We start from the raw sequence: 16,345 nt of genomic DNA, 5'->3' as shown, positions 1-16,345 counted from the left end.
TATCAATTCCTACACTAACAGCGCTGATCAATCAACTACGCAGACGCAGGGCCTGGTAGGACACAGCGCAGCATACACAGACCTGAGCCAAATCGGAGTAGAGGTATGCGGGGGGACCCAGACCACGATGCTTCTGTCCAGGCTTCCAGCAGCGTTCACCATGCGTTCAGAGGAAGATGGCCGCCGAGGAGCAGAGAGGAGGCTGGCCTGGGGGAGGAGCGCTGCCACAGGACCAGTCGGCAGCGTGCAGAGAGGGCTGTGTGCAGCGGGGGAGGCGCCGGCTGTGAGACAGGGAAGGCGCGCTCCCCTGGCATGCATTTAACCCCTGGGACGCCGCAGCGCTACCGCTCTGCTGCGGTCCGCTGTCCCAGGGGGTAGTGGAAGTGCAGGTTGGTCGCCTGGCTCCACGCTGCAGCCAGTCCCCAGGGAGCCCCCTGCCTTGGGACTCAGGACCATGTGATCAGCGGGGACCCACCGCGGGACCCCGCTGCTTACCTTTGTCCCCCTTGCATCCGGCCATGGTCCGGAACATCTGGGGTCACCGCTAGCTGTGACCCCAGATGCTCACCAGCATCCCCGGATCAGTACCGGCGTTCTGGTACCGGCGGAGGTGTAGGGAAGACAGCATGGACGTCAGGACTGACTGTCCATGCTGTACATCCAGATGTGCAGCCGCAGCTGCATAGAAGAAAGCTTCAGGGGCTCTTCTAGCCCCCACTCCGACAGGTGCACCCGACGGCCGGGCACCAAACTAAACTGAGGTGCCTTGGCTCGGGGGCGGGGTATAGGAGGGGGACCTAGTGCATCCTGGGAGGCTGAAAGCTTAACTCTTTGGTGCCCGATGACTGACGTCACACCTATACCCCAAGGTATCCTGTGGATACCCTATGGACCCTGAAGTAGAAATATGATGACTGAGAAGAGTCTTAGGCAAAGGCACTTCCGCAGCCAGAAACGTTACAAAAGGTGTGCAGGAAATTTAGCAAAATCTGGCTACCTTAACAGATGGCACAGCTGGACATGGTGCTGCCAGGTGGCGCATCGCTCAGGATGGAATTAGCCCTCAATATATGTTGTTATAATCTTCATTTCACACAGTGTAATCTAGACATGAAATCATTAATTGGACTGTGTATTTTTTAGAAACACAAAGGTTCATAGTACAAGTGGCTACATTTACTGTTTGCATGTTTTGCTGACCTTTAAACCATAAATATAGCTCTATATACAGTTACTCACCGCTCTTGTCTCATAAAGTATTAGCTTCTGTATACCACTTATAAGATGAGCAGCAGGAGGCATTGTAAGGCGAATGAGGGCGATATTGTTCAACTCTTAGGACATAGAGGTGATTTATCTTAAATACAAAACAGAGAATGGTAAGTATGGATGCCAAAAATAGAGTAAGTAAAAACTCACACAGCAGACTGCTAGAAAATGGCTTCTACTCTGAATACACAGTGGTGGCCAAAACTGCGGACACATTTTGAAATTTTAATGTTTTTCAACTTCGAATGCTTATAAAAACTGTTACACTTCATGCAGTGCAATGATTTATATATCAAATGAAAGGAAATGTAATGCTGAATTCAACACAATAAACAGAGGTCAAATATTTGCATTACAAGGGAAGTTATGCAGTGAAAACAACACTTATGGTGAAGATCCCTGTGTACTTATGATGTTACTGTCCTATCAGTATTTTGTTGGGTATCCTTTATTTTTCAAGATAGCAGCACAGCGACGTGGCATTGAGCCAACCAATGTTTGGAGCTCTTCCTTCTTTATTATGTGGTGCCCTGAGAAAATTATAGCCTCAATTAATTGTCTTTCATGGGCCGGATGCCTCAGAGGTACCAGATTTTTCAAACGGAACCACAAATGTTCTATGGGGTTCAGGTTTGGTCTGTTTCCTGGTCATCCCAGTACCTGTATGTCATTCTCCGTGAACCACTGTTGGCATATCCATGCAGTGTGGCAGGGAGCAAAATCCTGCTGGAAAAAAAATGGGACATTATCTGGACAAAGATCCCTGATAGATGGTAGAAGTTTTGGTTGTAGGATGGTGTCAATGTACTTTCTGCTATTCAGTGTGCCATCTATGACATAAAGGCGGCCTACAGCATCTGCTGTCATACATGCCTAGATCATAACACTTGTAGGATTCTTTGTTGTCGCTTGAATGCAATCTGGATGTACCTCTTCCCCGATGTGACGTCTCACATATTTTCCCCAATCACTACCAAATATCGATATCTTAGTTTCGTCACTCCATATCACTTGTTTCCACTGACCTTCTGTCCATGCAATGGGTTCTTTTGCCCACTGTATTCGTTTCTGTCGCTGCTTTTTAGTCAGCAATGGCTTTTTTCGGGGAATCCTACCTTTTAGGCCAGCCTCCGTTAGTCTTCTCCATACCGTTCTTGCACTGACAGAAACACCAGTTGCACTCAGTTCACTGCTAATGGCCGCAGATGACATCCATCTGTCCCATCAACAGCTGTTGTGCACTTTTTCTGGCCTTTTCCTTCTTTGTTTTGTATAGATTGTGTTTCCTGATAGCGTAAACACAACTTTCGTACTCCTGATGTTGTCACATTCCCACCAACTTCTCTTGCAATTGCTGCATACGAAAGACCATTTTCACGTAACATCACAATCCTGGATCTCTTCCTGAGTGACCAGTCACCACTTTGCCTGGAAGACAATGTTGTACTTATTTTTTACACCATCAAAAGCACTAAACAATACACACAAACATCCAACCATAATTGCACTTCAGTAACCAACTTTATTCTGCAAAATGAAACAGCCAAACTGACCTTTCCCACCTCTGAACATGACCTTGCACCTGCTCATAAACGACAGCTGATTGGTCCTCAGAACGACGATTCCGATTAGCTGGTACGGTAGTAGCTGTCACTACAATCCGCTTGTTGAATCTCACGATTCTGTGCTTCTTTGTCTGATTGAAAGTAGCATAACTTCCCTTGTAATGCAAATATTTTACCTCTGTTTATTGTGTTGAATTCAGCATTAAATTTCCTTTCATTTGATATATGAATCATTGCACTGCGTGAAGTATAACAGTTTTTATAAGCATTCAAAGTTGAAAAACATTCACATTTCAAAATGTGTCCGCAACTTTGGCCACCAGTGTATATTGCTACATTATACAGCATGCAAAGTGAAGAATAATGCCCAACCAGTCTAAAGGCGCACATCCACCAGGCTATATTAATGAGCGATTGAACGATAACGACATCGGAAACAACCAGCGATGCGCCCTCCCGCTAGTCGTTTCCGACATCAATCATCGCCCGAAAATGCCAGTCAATCTGGTGATAACGAGAGATTGCCCATGTTCGGGGATGATGGAGGGTGCCTACACTGAACGACTGATCATTCAGTGTAGGCACTGCAGGGGATGGGGAACGACTATACGATTACAATGTCGTAATCGTACAGTCTTTCCCTAGTCGGCATGTGGAATTGCACCACCAGAACTATAATTCAGATTGAATTCTTCTCCATGGATTCATTTGTGGCAATATCATGTTTCCTGTAAAAGTGAAACGTGAATGTTTCAACAAAAATAATTTGTGTGTTTCACATGGATGTGAGCACACGTTATTTAAGTATTTTCTGGACTGTCTGGGTGTTCATAATGGGGTGGAGCGCGAGCTAGTCACATTGGGGCTTTCAAACCTGATGACTGGGGTGCAATAATGCAGTAGATGGGGTTGGTTGATGTTGAGGGTTCCAACCAGATGTGGCCTGTTTTAGGCTGCCCAATTCCCCCCCCCCCCCCCGAATAAATTTAGGGAAGTCATTATACAGTAGTTAATAGAGGTTTTTATGAAAGTGCTTCATGTCAGGCAAGAAGATAGTCTTAAAAAAGCTAAAACTAAATACAATAAATGTTATTAATATATTCTATTCAGTTTGAGTTTCCCATGATTATTTAATCAATTTATACTCACTCAAAAAGAGAGGTTAACCAATAATGTTTTACAGTGGAATAGACTTATATTATCTGTACATGGTGCTCACCTTATTTAACTAGCCAATCTTAGTCTTATAGCATACATGGGAAAATTGTGAATCAATTGTAATGTGTTCCCAAAAAAAAAAACTATTTTAGATTTATATACAGATGTGTCGACATACATCTTATTTCCTTTCGCATTAAACAGCCCTTCTAATCGCGCCATGTTGTGGTGTGATGTGGTAGCGCAGAGCATCTTTTCTTGCGCCTTTTTATTTTCAAATGCGTCTTATTCTCAAAGTGATGTAGATAGGAAGCACAAGCAGCCCCTGCCACTGTAACGTAGCATTTCACATGCAGATATAACCGCAGTTGCACACAGAATATAGGCATGCTCATATCATTTTAATCAGCAGAAGCTGCTTGTGCTTCCTATTTACATCACTTTGAGAATAAGACACATTTGAAAGTAAATAGTCGCATAAAAAGACGCTCAGCGCTACAGAGTTGCATGGGGCTCTGTAGACAGCATGGAATGCAAGCAGGAAGCAGACGGTTGAAATGCCGACCGCCGGCTTCCCGACTGTGAAATCCCGGCAAGGTACTAATGACTGGAATCAAAATCCTGACGCCTATCATTAGACCTACGCCGGGAGCCCGACGCCTGGCATACCGAACGACAGTCGCCTGGGGGGGAGGGTTTAAGTTTTAGGGCTCCGGGGGGAACTTAGGGTTAGGCACCCCCCCCACGGGAGGGTTAGGGTTAGGCTAGGGGAAGGGGGGGGTTAGGGTTAGGTACCCCCGGGGGTAGGTTAGGATTAGGCAACCCCCCAAAAGACAGGTTTAGGCTGCAGGGAAGGGGGAGGGGTTAGGTTTAGGCACTAGGAAGGGAGGTTAGGCACCCCTAAAGGACGGTTACGGTTGGGGGGGGGCGTGAGGTTAGTTAATACTTACCTTTGGAGCTGTCGGCCTTCCGGCGTCAGGATTTGAACCGCCGGACAAGTTGTATTACTTAGCCAACCCTTCTTCTCACTCAGAGTTTAGTTTAGTGAAATGAGGGCCTGATTCAGACCCGCTCGCGAGCGCTGAGCGCTTGCAAGCGGGTCGATGTTGGCCCAGTGCGCATGCGCACGATGGAGCCAGCTCCGTCGTGAGCATGCGCGAGACCCGGATAGCGACGGGCAAACTGTCGCTCCGGGTCTCGTACCAAGGGGGGCGTGATGTCAATGTTGAGTAAAAGCATGCCCCCTTTGGTGGGCGTGCCGGGGGTGTGGCTGCTCAGACGGAGGCGTTTCCATGGGAACGCCTACCGTCTGGGGCCGGCCCCACTGATATCACAAGTGATGTCAGTGGGAGAGCTTTCGGCTCTGTTAGAGCCGAAAGCACTCCAGGGCTTGCGGCAAGGAGACCCTACCACAAAGGTCTCGTTGCAAGCTCGATGGTCGTGATGGTCTTGAACATCGCGACCATCTTCCTGGTCACTCGCTATAGCTGTGGGTGGTCACCCACAGCTATACGAGCGGCCAGGAGGCCGCTCTAAAAATCAGGAAGGACGGCCCTGATTCAGAGCGAGCGCTCTGTCAGAGCGTCCGGCTCTGAATCAGGGCCTGAATGCAATGTAAGATGTGTCTGTACTAAATTAAACTCCCAAATCCCACCAAAAGAAGTGATTAGAGCCAATAATGCAATTACTCCTTATCACCAGGAGCCTGCTAAATGTAATGTTTTATATCAAACAATATATACAGTACAAACAATTTTGTTTGTTCATTTGTGTGTTATAGCTCTGAGCATTTCATTCCTCTGCAGAAGAAAATATGCACTTTCAGTTATTGTTAAATGTGGCTCTCTCCTGACATCTATAGATAAATGAAAGGTACGGTTTGCTATTCTGCTCAAACTTTTACCTATGTGAATTTGTTATACAGAACACAGTTAAATGAGTAGTCATAAAACAATTTATAAAAAAAATTTAAGCCATACTGTACATCCAAGTTTGCTTGAAGATCGTACCACTAATTACAAGTACAGAGATATGCAATATTGGTCAAAGAGACCAATATTACGCAAAAAACATCCCTACATACATGGGGAATCACTTGCAACAATTTTGTGGATAACATACATTATCTTTCAATTGCATAAACTGATCTGACATACATAAAGGGTGACTAGAAAAGCTGTCATGTCAACAGACCTATACAGAGACCACAACTCTGAAATTACCAGTCCAATAAACACAATATACTCTACAAAGAACTAAAAATTTCAAGCTCAACAGTAAGAAATCAAAGCATAAAATGCCACAGGTATTGACAAACATACTGCAAAGAAAAATTACACCATCTTCATCCACGGTGCAGAAGGGACAATTGGGATTGGAGCTGCCTAGAGGCTATTTTATATTAAACAGAATAAGAACATGATTAATTAAGCAGTAAGAAGCAAGGCAATGTACAGCCAACACAAAAATTCTCTCAATGGATATAACGTGCATTAAACTCTGGGCATGGAACGAGGACTCAAAACACACTGTAAACGCAACTCACTCAAAAGAAAATAAGTCAGTGAGCCAGCTTTGGAAACCAACATCAGACTACTTAACTTGTGTTAATATTACGCTCAATATTAACATTTACACACTGAAATGCCAGGGGGTCTGAGGATGTTAAGTGTGATTCTTTTTTGCAGACACCATAATGCAACTTAATTTACAGATATATACTAGATCAAGTTTTGAGTTTGAGTAATCTTTAAATCACAGTTGAAGGAAAAGGGAACATCAATGGATTGTCTCTGGAAGTGGTTTGCCTAGAGTAGACACTTTCCAACTATTAATACTAGGGCGGAATTGAATTCTTTTCATCCCCTATCGCGCCCGACGGAGCTATTCTATTCTTGCTCCTGTCGAGCGCGATCAGCTGCCAAGCGCTACATTTCAGCTCGCAGCCCCTGGGGGATGAGAGCTGAAATGTGCGAAAAGTGACATGTTTGGGCGCCCAAACATCACTTTTCGCGATCGCGCCCAGCACTTTGGTTGGGTTTAGCTGCTTTACGCGGCTAAACCTGACCTGTATGGGCGCGATCAGCGCGAAGAACGGCAGCAATTGAATGGCGGCCCGCGATCTCCTGTCACTTTAGACGGGAGATCCGGACCGCGTAATCAATTGACTTCCGCCCTAAATGTTTGTCAAATTCATTGTAAAGCCCAACCTATGTTGTATACATATCTATATTATATATACATTCATAGAAGGATGTAAGCTTGATACATACTGAAGAGAGCCCGCTGTAACCAATAGAAAAGAGTGTATGCTCCATTAAAGAAAATTAAAAGGGCTCCAATCAAAGTTAGTGTAAAAGCTTGCCCCAGAGAAAAAGTCTATTGTGGCTTCATTATCTTTAAGGTACACTCTTCACTTGAGCACTTGCAGATAGTATACCATTATCTTTTGACTGCCACAGTTGTTGGAAAGAAGGCTGCTGGGCAAACATTTCAAAATTGTCAACAGGTGTACTGAAGGTAGATGTAGACACAGTGTATTAAGATAGATGTAGACACGGTATCCAGTACATAGATCAACTGGGTGGAAATAGTATGATCAGTCCGCCTGGAATTTAATACATCCTTGAAGTTACAAACACATCTTAAGCCAGTAAAGTGAAGTAGATGATCCTTCTATATCCCTCTCGCCCCCTTCCTTTTCCCTCCCCATCACCTCCTCTCTCCCTTATATAGAATACAGGTTATGGACAACCAGATGCGATAGCGAGTAGTCCCTATTACAATAAGGTATTCTAATGTCTCCAATACAGTTTAATAACAGATGTTCAGTTATTCTCATATTAGGAGGAAGACAACCTCCGCCCCCCACATCCTCCTCCTCTTCCCCGTGTCTGTTTGTGTGAGTATGCTCAGTAGCTATGGCAACTTTTGTTTACATTATGACGTGGGCTTGCAGCAGGGTTGAAGCCCGCCCAATGCGATTTAAATTCCACCTCCAAGATGGCGCTGACCATCACTCCCTAAGGAAGGCTGTTAGCCGACACGCGTAGGAGCACCAGAGCATTATCACTATTCTCTCTACCACACTGCCAGCATTGTGACCTAATCCTCCCTTCCTGTCTGCCAAAGTCTCCTCAACTTTGGCGAGTAGAGCGCACAGGATTTCGGAGCCGCGTGATCCCTTGTAGCCCACGACCTCTCGCGAGATCGCGGTGCTGCACGAGATACGGCATACGGATTCTGTGGGGGCCAAGCCGGTAGCCGTGCAGCGCCAAGCACCGGAATACGGCCCTACCATCGGCGACAGTAGAGGGGAGCAGGAAGTCTCATTGCAGGACAGAACAGGACCGGGAATCTTCAGATGCTTATCATCAGGTGAGGCCTCACTAAGACTGTGACTGCATACAAACTAACTTTTGTTTGACTTAACTATACTCCTAAACTGTGAATTTGACTTTTTTTGGATCTCTGTTTGGGTTCAGTGGGGTGTGGGACGCCCTCCCACTGTACCAACAATACAAGTTACTGAGCAATACAATCACATTGGTCTTTCACTGTGGTGTTGATCTTCATTCCCCCCCCCCCCCCCTGTTTACATATAACCAGTTCCCATCATCATCTTGTTCCTCCCCCCTATTGGGGCTGCTCAACCACATTCACCACCTATATGATTAAGACCCTTTTCTTATAAACAAAGATCTGTCAGTTCAAGAGAACATTCCAGATTTATTTATTCGCATATATCATCTTTCATACACCATTTACGGAGCGCAATCCCGCTCATGATACATGTGTGTCTGTACACAGATCATTTTCAGTTACAAGTTGCTATAGCTAGACCTGGGGGAGTCTAGGATTGGGATTTGCAGCACCTTTTTTCCTTCAACCACCTACCCCTTGATTATAAGCAATCGCCGATTCAACCCACTTATTGTAGGTGTACTGAAGGGCCCCTATCAGACTTCAAGTACATGGTCAACCTGTCTCGTGCTTGGACAAGCAGGATAGAATGAGACTGCATAGTACAGGAGTTACAAGAATGTGAGCTTTATTGTATATTTCGATGTACCACATATTTTCTGCAGTTACCACTTTTTATAGGACTGCATTCGTTACCACCCATCCGGGGTTTGCCCCGGACAATCAAGAAACCAGGACATCTGTCAGGAGTACGGAGTGTTAGCAATCCTGCACAGGTAGTGTACAGAAATCATTCACCGATTGGCAACCCTCCACCACCTCCTCGGTCTGCGCAGCCTCCTCTCCTACGTCCCTCAGCCTCTCCTTAACGCAGTCCCACCCTGTGTCGCAGTCAGGAAAGGATCTGGGGAAGCGAATGCTCCGCCCGAACTCTCCCTCTCCCAGCGGAGGGCTGTAGGGACTGGGGAGGGTGAAGAGCTATGAGGACTGGGAGGGAAAAGGCGCAGCACAGAGCTGTGTGGACTGTGAGGAAGAAGGTGGAGGGCTGTGGGGACTCGGGAAGGAGACCCTGCCCCCCGTCCAGCCCAAACTGTTGCTACTCTGAAGCAAGCAGGTGGGCGGAGAAGAGCTGTGGGGGAGGAAGAAGGCAGGCTGGGAGAAGAGCTGTGAGCAGGCCCGGCACACCGTGCTGCCCGATCAACGAAGGCTGAATCTACCCCTTTCACACACACTGCCATCAAATAACCGCATTACTGCACCTGAGCGTGCAGCAACCTGGGTTACTGCGCAGTGTGAAAGGGGCCAGTTGAAATAACCCAGGCCGAGCGACCCGGCAATTCAACCTGGGTGTGAACGGGTGACCCGGGTCCAGTTCACTGCATAGGGAGAGCCGGCGCTTAGAGAGGATGTCATCTCCAAGTGCTGGCTCAGCAGTGATGGAGGTGTCGTGATCGACCCATCATTATTGCAGGGTCGGGCCACGGGTCTGAAAGGGGTCTCAGACAGGTCACGCCCGGGATCGATGAGTGTACAAATCCAAGGTGAGACCTGCCAATATCGATGTGAAAGGTGTGTAGTGGGTGTGTCTAGGTGTACACTACACTACAATTAGGAAGCAGGCAGGCAGCGGGGATATCTGCAATTAAAGAGCAGTAAGCTTAGGAAATCGGTGTGCCCGAATATGGTGGCGCCCTCGTGCGGCCACACGGTTGGAGCGTGCCTCGAGCCGGCCCTGATCGGCACAAGTAGATAAACTTCCAACGAGAGAATCAGAGTCAGTACTGTAAACTAAATTCTCTGCAAGAGCACGAAGAGGGTAGGAGAGCGGATAATGTTTACCTAGGCTCAGGCTTGTTGGAGGGGCACGGGTCAGCTGCTGCAGCGATCGGCTCTGCTTCGTGGCATATATATACTATATGAGGAACTGCTGACGGGGATACGATGGAGACTGCTGCAACTACTGGGTCGATCATCTTCCTGGAGGCAGTGATTGTATTGGTGGGAAGGCGCTGCTGCACTACCACTCACTACTGATGAAGTGCATTACCTGGAGGAAGAGCAAAGGGACCTTTCCTTAGTGCATGGAGCTACAACTTGGTCAATTACAGTGATGGTCAGATAGTGAGGGGAGGGAAATCTTAGGGTATGTGTTTCCTTGAAATATTTAGTCTAGTTATAGAATAAGGGGGAAAAAAAGTTTGCCCACCCCCCTCCCTCCCCCCTATGATTGTGTGTATTTTAATAATTACAGTTATGTATATAAATGAACTGGTATTTAGCGTCTCCATCGCCTATTTACATTTCTAGCTGGTTAAATATGCAGCAATGTTAGCTACTTCACAGACTATTATAATAGAGGCTGAGAAAACACAATGGGGAGATATAAGGCACTTACCATATATGTTTTTTTAATGTATAAAAATAATATTCATCCACTATAGCTAGCTTATGCTTGAAAACTATGCTGTCTGGCCAACAATGGTATGATCAATTTTCATCTAAGTCATATACATACACACACACAGTACATTTATTCATAATGTCGACATTCGTCATATCGACACTGATTAAATGTCAACGTGATTAGAAAGTTGACAAAATCTTTCTGGTACGGCAGCTCAAGCGGTGTCTTACATGTCTGACGATGACGTCATGATGCCTTTTGGCAGATACTGCAGCACTCTTCCGGCGGTATCTTTATCCATCCTCCAAGCACTTAACCCTAACCTTACCCGTCCATAGACTGAGCCTCCCCCTCTGGTACTTGCAAAATGTTGACATTCTGCAGTGCCGACAAGTTCAATATCGCCATTTCAACAATGACCAAAGTGGTCCATAAGTGTGGAAACACCCTTATAAAAAGGAAATTAGTAAAGAAAATTAAATCTAGTGTCTACACATATGATATGGGAGTGGAAAACTATTTAGGGTATGTCACCAGTATGGTGGCCATCTTGAAGTCGGCAATCTTGGATGTAATTTTTTTTAAGTGGGAAGGTAGTCATCTGACATCAAACAGATGCAGAATTTCATAAGAAAAACAATATTGTTCTTCGTTTTAACATATCTTTATGCATTCTTGAGTTTTATAATAAAGTTTATAAAATATGTTCTAAGTGCTGTCCGCCATGTTGCAGTGTTAAGGCACATGGGTTTCAGTAAGTTTAACGTCTTGGGTCAAGCAGATGAGCCTACATTAGCCTTGCTGTAGTGCAGAATTCGAACACTTGTCCAGAAGAGCTGTAATAGCCAGGAATGGACAGCAGACATCCAATGCTGACAGGAAGAGGGATTAAAAAATACTCCAGTTACCTCAGTACTTTTCTAATGGTTCAGTCTGCGGCTGGATGAGAGAGCACCGGAGTAAGGGTACTGATACCGTGGAATTGAGATGCCTGGTCCTTGGCGTGTATGTAGGCGGGGTGGGTCTGTCTACCAGATCTCGTGTGCGCACAACGGGTATCCGTTCCACTTAACTGTACTGAAATATACCAGTTGATATCAATATTTACCTACATATTACCCATTAGTCTCACTTGAGTAAAACGTGGAAAAAGGCAACAATCAGGGCCAGATTAACAATGGTGTGCATGGCACTACAGTCCAGGCCTCCACATAAAAATTGGCCCATCTTCATGACAGCATGATAACCAGCCTCCCACGCGTAAAGTCATAAATTACATATAAGTATTAAAATTGCATTTCTATTTTCCTGACAAAATGATATAATCTTTATACTTTCACGTATTTAAGATGACATTGGAGCTGATAGAGTAGGGGTGTACATGGTCACATGGCACTGGTCACATCCTCAGAGCGCTGGTCACAGCTCCTCCACTTCTCACAATGGGCCCTTGATTATTTTTAGCCCCAGGTCCATGGGGCCAATAATCCGACCCTGGCAATAAAGTGAGGTCTTTTTTGTGTGGGGTTAAACTAAAGAGCTCATAAAGCAGACTCATTGGTGCTTTGTGCCCTCTACTGCTATACTCCAGCACAAGAAAACACAATAATGGAAAGTATGACAAAACTTTCGGTATATACAGTACTATTTAATTATGAACCTTCTGCACCTAATGTGGGAAAGAAAAAAAATATATATTTTTTTTTTTTTATTTAGAACAAAACTGTTGAAGAATATCTATATGCACTACATAAGTGTTGTAATTATAAGTATATATTATGTAGTATGTAACTTATTCTCACAAATACCCTCAAACTCATAGTGTATGGAGAAGAGCCTTAGTGATATTGGCACTTAGGGGGGAATTCAATTAACTGTGGGCCTTACCACAGGCTTTTAGCTCCCGAATCTAAACAAATAAATTACTGCACACTTATTTTAACTATGCTGTACTTGTATTGCATTTGTTTTTCACTGCACTGTATTTTATGTCAACTACTTTAAATAAAGAGAATAAAAAATAAAAAAATGAGTACACAGTTAGCCCCGAGGATCCAATTAATGCGGATGTCTGTTCACACCTCAGGAGGGTGTGAACAGAAATCTGCATTGAGTGCAGCCTCTAGGCTTACTGCACGTGGTGGCTGCTTTGCTTTGGGCACTTAGAGGGGTATTCAATATGAAACGTTAACTTCACTGTCGAAGTTAACGTTTCATATCTACTTTTACCTGCGTTAAAGTATCGGGCGCGCACCCGCTTATCCCCGTATTCAATATAAAATTAACGAAAACGGGAGCCTCCGAAGTTGGATTTGGGGAATCACTATGGGTACCCCCGTTTTAGCCTTTAAATGAAAGTCGGGGATTTAAATAGCCGCAGCAGGTGTTTTTTCCCGACATTGAAGAAGTGATACAGAAGAGCACTTAGGTGTTTTTTTTCGTTTTTTTAAGTGGTCCCATCAAATTTAGGGTACATGAAAATGGGTACTAGAATATTTTGATGTCCCTAAAGTAAGTTTTTAAAAATTCTGCATTTGTGCACCTGCCGCTATAAATATATTCTACAAAACACCTGCCGCATACTTGCAGAATAGCCCTGAACCTATTTCCCTATTGTTAATCATTTTTTCCCAATTTTTACATTAATTTTTTGGGATGTCCCTATTTTTTTTTTAAACTTTTTTTGACACAGTTCTTTTTTAAATGTCATTCCCAGGGGTGCAGGCTATTTTTTTTTAAGCCTGTACCCCTAAACCCAAATTCTGCACTTTTTTTCGACACCTATTCAATGGTGAAAAGTTATCACCGTTTTTTATCAAAGACTTTTCAAAACTGCGATAAGTCTTTGAAATTGAATACGGTGTAAAACTAAAACCTGCGATAACGACGTCATAAGTGTGATATTAACGCAAAAACGATGTTATCGCTCCCATATTGAATACCCCTATAAATCTGGAATCTATACCTAATCATTAGCCACGGGGTTTTCCACAGGATATAATTATATTGCTCTGGGCATTTAACTTGGGAGTCAAAAGCCTGCGGTAAGTCCAGCAGCTAACTGAATTACACCCTAGGGCTGGTTGCATGCAGAATGGTGGCCCAACTTCCCTGTGGAAATCAGCCCTTTTGCCAACTGGAATGCAGCAGGTTGGAAACATGGTGGGGAAGTCCCCAAACTGCAAGTCTTCCCTCTATACTTCCACCAGCCCAGGCTGGTAAAGTCTAGTGCTTGTTACCATAAAATCTGGGGGGACCTTTGCTGGTTTAAAAACTTGGGAGACTCCCACACATTTATTCTTTATTTTCATTCTGATTTTTTACATACAGAAGTAGAGTGTCTGTGTCATCAGAACATTTTTAGTTGGCTGGTCTGATTAATAAAGTTGTATAGTGTATGGTAGAGGTACCCAAACTCTGTCATTACAGTCCAGGTTTTAAAAATATCCATCCTATCACAATACATCGAACATGAAAATCTGTTTGTTTTTTAAAGGATATGTATGCCCATCACTAATCTTCCCTCTTTTTTAGAAAGCAAATAACTGGACAGTGAACTCATGGAAATTTTTCTGATAACATAGGCATTTTTATAGCTAGTATTTCAACTTAGCATTATACCTCGGAGTCAAGGCGAAAAGAATTAGGCATCCCCAGTGGAATGCTAGGCAGACATATACAGGGTGTGCCTAAAGTCTGGACACAGAGGCAAAAAAACATATTTTCAAAAAATGAAATGACGTGCATTAAATTCATCTGCCATCTTTAGATGTGACCAACTCTTTCTTCTTTTGACAAAGCCATATTTAATGTGTTGGTAAAAAAAATATATAGTTAATGAGATTTCCTATAAGTCCAGACTTTAGGGACACCCTGTATATTCTAAGGTTATATTCCCCCTCTATGCCCACTTGGATGGTAGGGAATGACGCTGGACACTGGCTGATTACGTCAGGATCCTCTCCGTGAAGGGGATTATTATTATCGTTTTTTTATATGGCGCCACAAGTGTTCCGCAGCACCTTACAAAGTGCATAACCAAAAAAGTGACTTACAGTACAATACAATATAATGCAGGACAAGGACATAATTTAGACAACTGCTCCTGATTTGCCCTATTCAGCAGCCATGCAGCCAGTCAAAAAGCCCTGGATTCCTCAGTACAAGACATGTGACAACCCTGCTCCTACACGTTGAGGCACGGTTGGATAGAGCACAAGCACCGCTGGGCTTTAGATGATTATCCATAAAAAAAAGATAAATTTCCAGTAACACACAATGATATCACATCTGCTGAATAACCGCCCCCTGCCCCCGGAGACCGGGCCCCTGACAGGCTCAGTACTGACATGGCTGCTGCTAGCAGAGTAATATCCTCCTAGTAGGCAAGAAAACTCACATACCTGAGACAGGACTAGAGTATGCCGTCAGCAATCAGGGCGTTACAGGCACTGCTCAGTGTGGGCAGATGGCATAGTTTCCGGGTTTGGTAGAAAGGGCATCACGTGCTGGACGGAAGCCTAATGGGACTAAAGCAGCGCGAGCTGTGTTGCGCACTATTGGTGCTATGAATGATCTACGAACAGAATTTTTTTTTTCCAGGGTCCAGTGTGTGACTGTCTGTTACTAATGCGGTGACCTCTGTACCAGCAGCCAGGGCACACGGTCACTCTGTCCATGGGACATAGAGAATGCTGTTAGAGGATTGGGAAGACCCCTTATGTATGACTGCCTGCGCCGTGCCCAGCCTGCAGATCATGGTCACTGCGCAGCACTGTGGGCTGCTGCTGCTGAATTATCCGGGGTAATAGGGTCACCTATAATTTACACTGCTTAATACATCTCATACATCTCCCCCATAGTGTGACCGCAGCAGCGCTACATGTTCTCGGATGGGTGACATATAGGGATATACTAACTATAACTAATAATATATAGTATATCCCTAGAAGTCAGCCATCCACAGAACCTGTGTAATTCATGTGTTGCTTATTAAAGGGACGGATCTGACAACCTCAGCGCTGTCACTGTGCTGGACGGGGAGCGGGACACGTGACGGGTGCTTGGTTTGGGGCGGGCGGGGCTGTCGCCATGGAGACCCCCGGGCTGTACACAAAAATCAGTGCGAGTCACACAGTGGAGACGGAGGTGCGGGAGGCTGAGCGGTGAGTATGCGGTGCCTTACCTGCTGCAGGCACCCTGCTGCCAGTATCGCCACACTAGCTCTCCTCTGCTGGGGGCACCCCACGGTGCCATCGCTGCATCTGTGAATGGGGCACTCCGCAACATTGCTTATTACCGTTACGACATTACCAGAGGGTTCATCAATGTTTTAAAATCCAAACTATTAAAGCTCATTAAAATATCTAATAAAAAGCGAAATATAAAAAGCCGTTGTGTATTTACTATAACACGGAGCACTCGTAGACAGGTATAGTTATCAGTGTTACTTTATCATAGTAAACTTGCGGAATAATTATAAGCACATAACTCGTTCATACAGTAGGTAAGTAAAATGTCTGTTATA

At 44.7% G+C, this 16,345-nt stretch overlaps 2 protein-coding genes across 4 annotated transcripts in view; one reads left to right on the top strand and one right to left on the bottom strand.

The window, feature by feature from the left end:
- The window catches only part of FIG4 (FIG4 phosphoinositide 5-phosphatase), a 420,643-nt gene extending 404,854 nt beyond the window's left edge, over positions 1 to 15,789 (bottom strand). The window contains exons 1-2 of one of the 2 annotated variants that reach the window (XM_088460480.1): positions 15,222 to 15,789; positions 1,240 to 1,357 (exon numbers count right to left, since the gene is read on the bottom strand). In XM_088460480.1, coding sequence (XP_088316606.1) covers positions 1,240 to 1,302 — 63 coding nt within the window. In that variant the 5' untranslated portion in view covers positions 1,303 to 1,357; positions 15,222 to 15,789. The remainder of the gene's footprint in view (positions 1 to 1,239; positions 1,358 to 15,221) is intronic. The other variant, XM_088460479.1, reaches the window with a different exon arrangement.
- AK9 (adenylate kinase 9) overlaps positions 15,343 to 16,345 on the top strand; it is a 171,381-nt gene continuing 170,378 nt past the window's right edge. Inside the window, exon 1 of one of the 2 annotated variants that reach the window (XM_088460477.1) lies at positions 15,343 to 15,622. In XM_088460477.1, the coding sequence (XP_088316603.1) occupies positions 15,539 to 15,622 (84 nt within the window). In that variant the 5' untranslated portion in view covers positions 15,343 to 15,538. Of the gene's footprint in view, positions 15,623 to 15,954; positions 15,984 to 16,345 lie in introns of those variants that run through there. The other variant, XM_088460478.1, reaches the window with a different exon arrangement.

Source organism: Taudactylus pleione, unplaced genomic scaffold, assembly GCF_031769625.1.
Source record: "Taudactylus pleione unplaced genomic scaffold, aTauple2 ptg000046l, whole genome shotgun sequence".
Taxonomy (NCBI): Eukaryota; Metazoa; Chordata; class Amphibia; order Anura; family Myobatrachidae; genus Taudactylus; species Taudactylus pleione.
The sequence above is the reverse complement of the archived record's forward strand: the minus strand, read 5'-3'. Positions and strand labels throughout refer to the sequence as shown.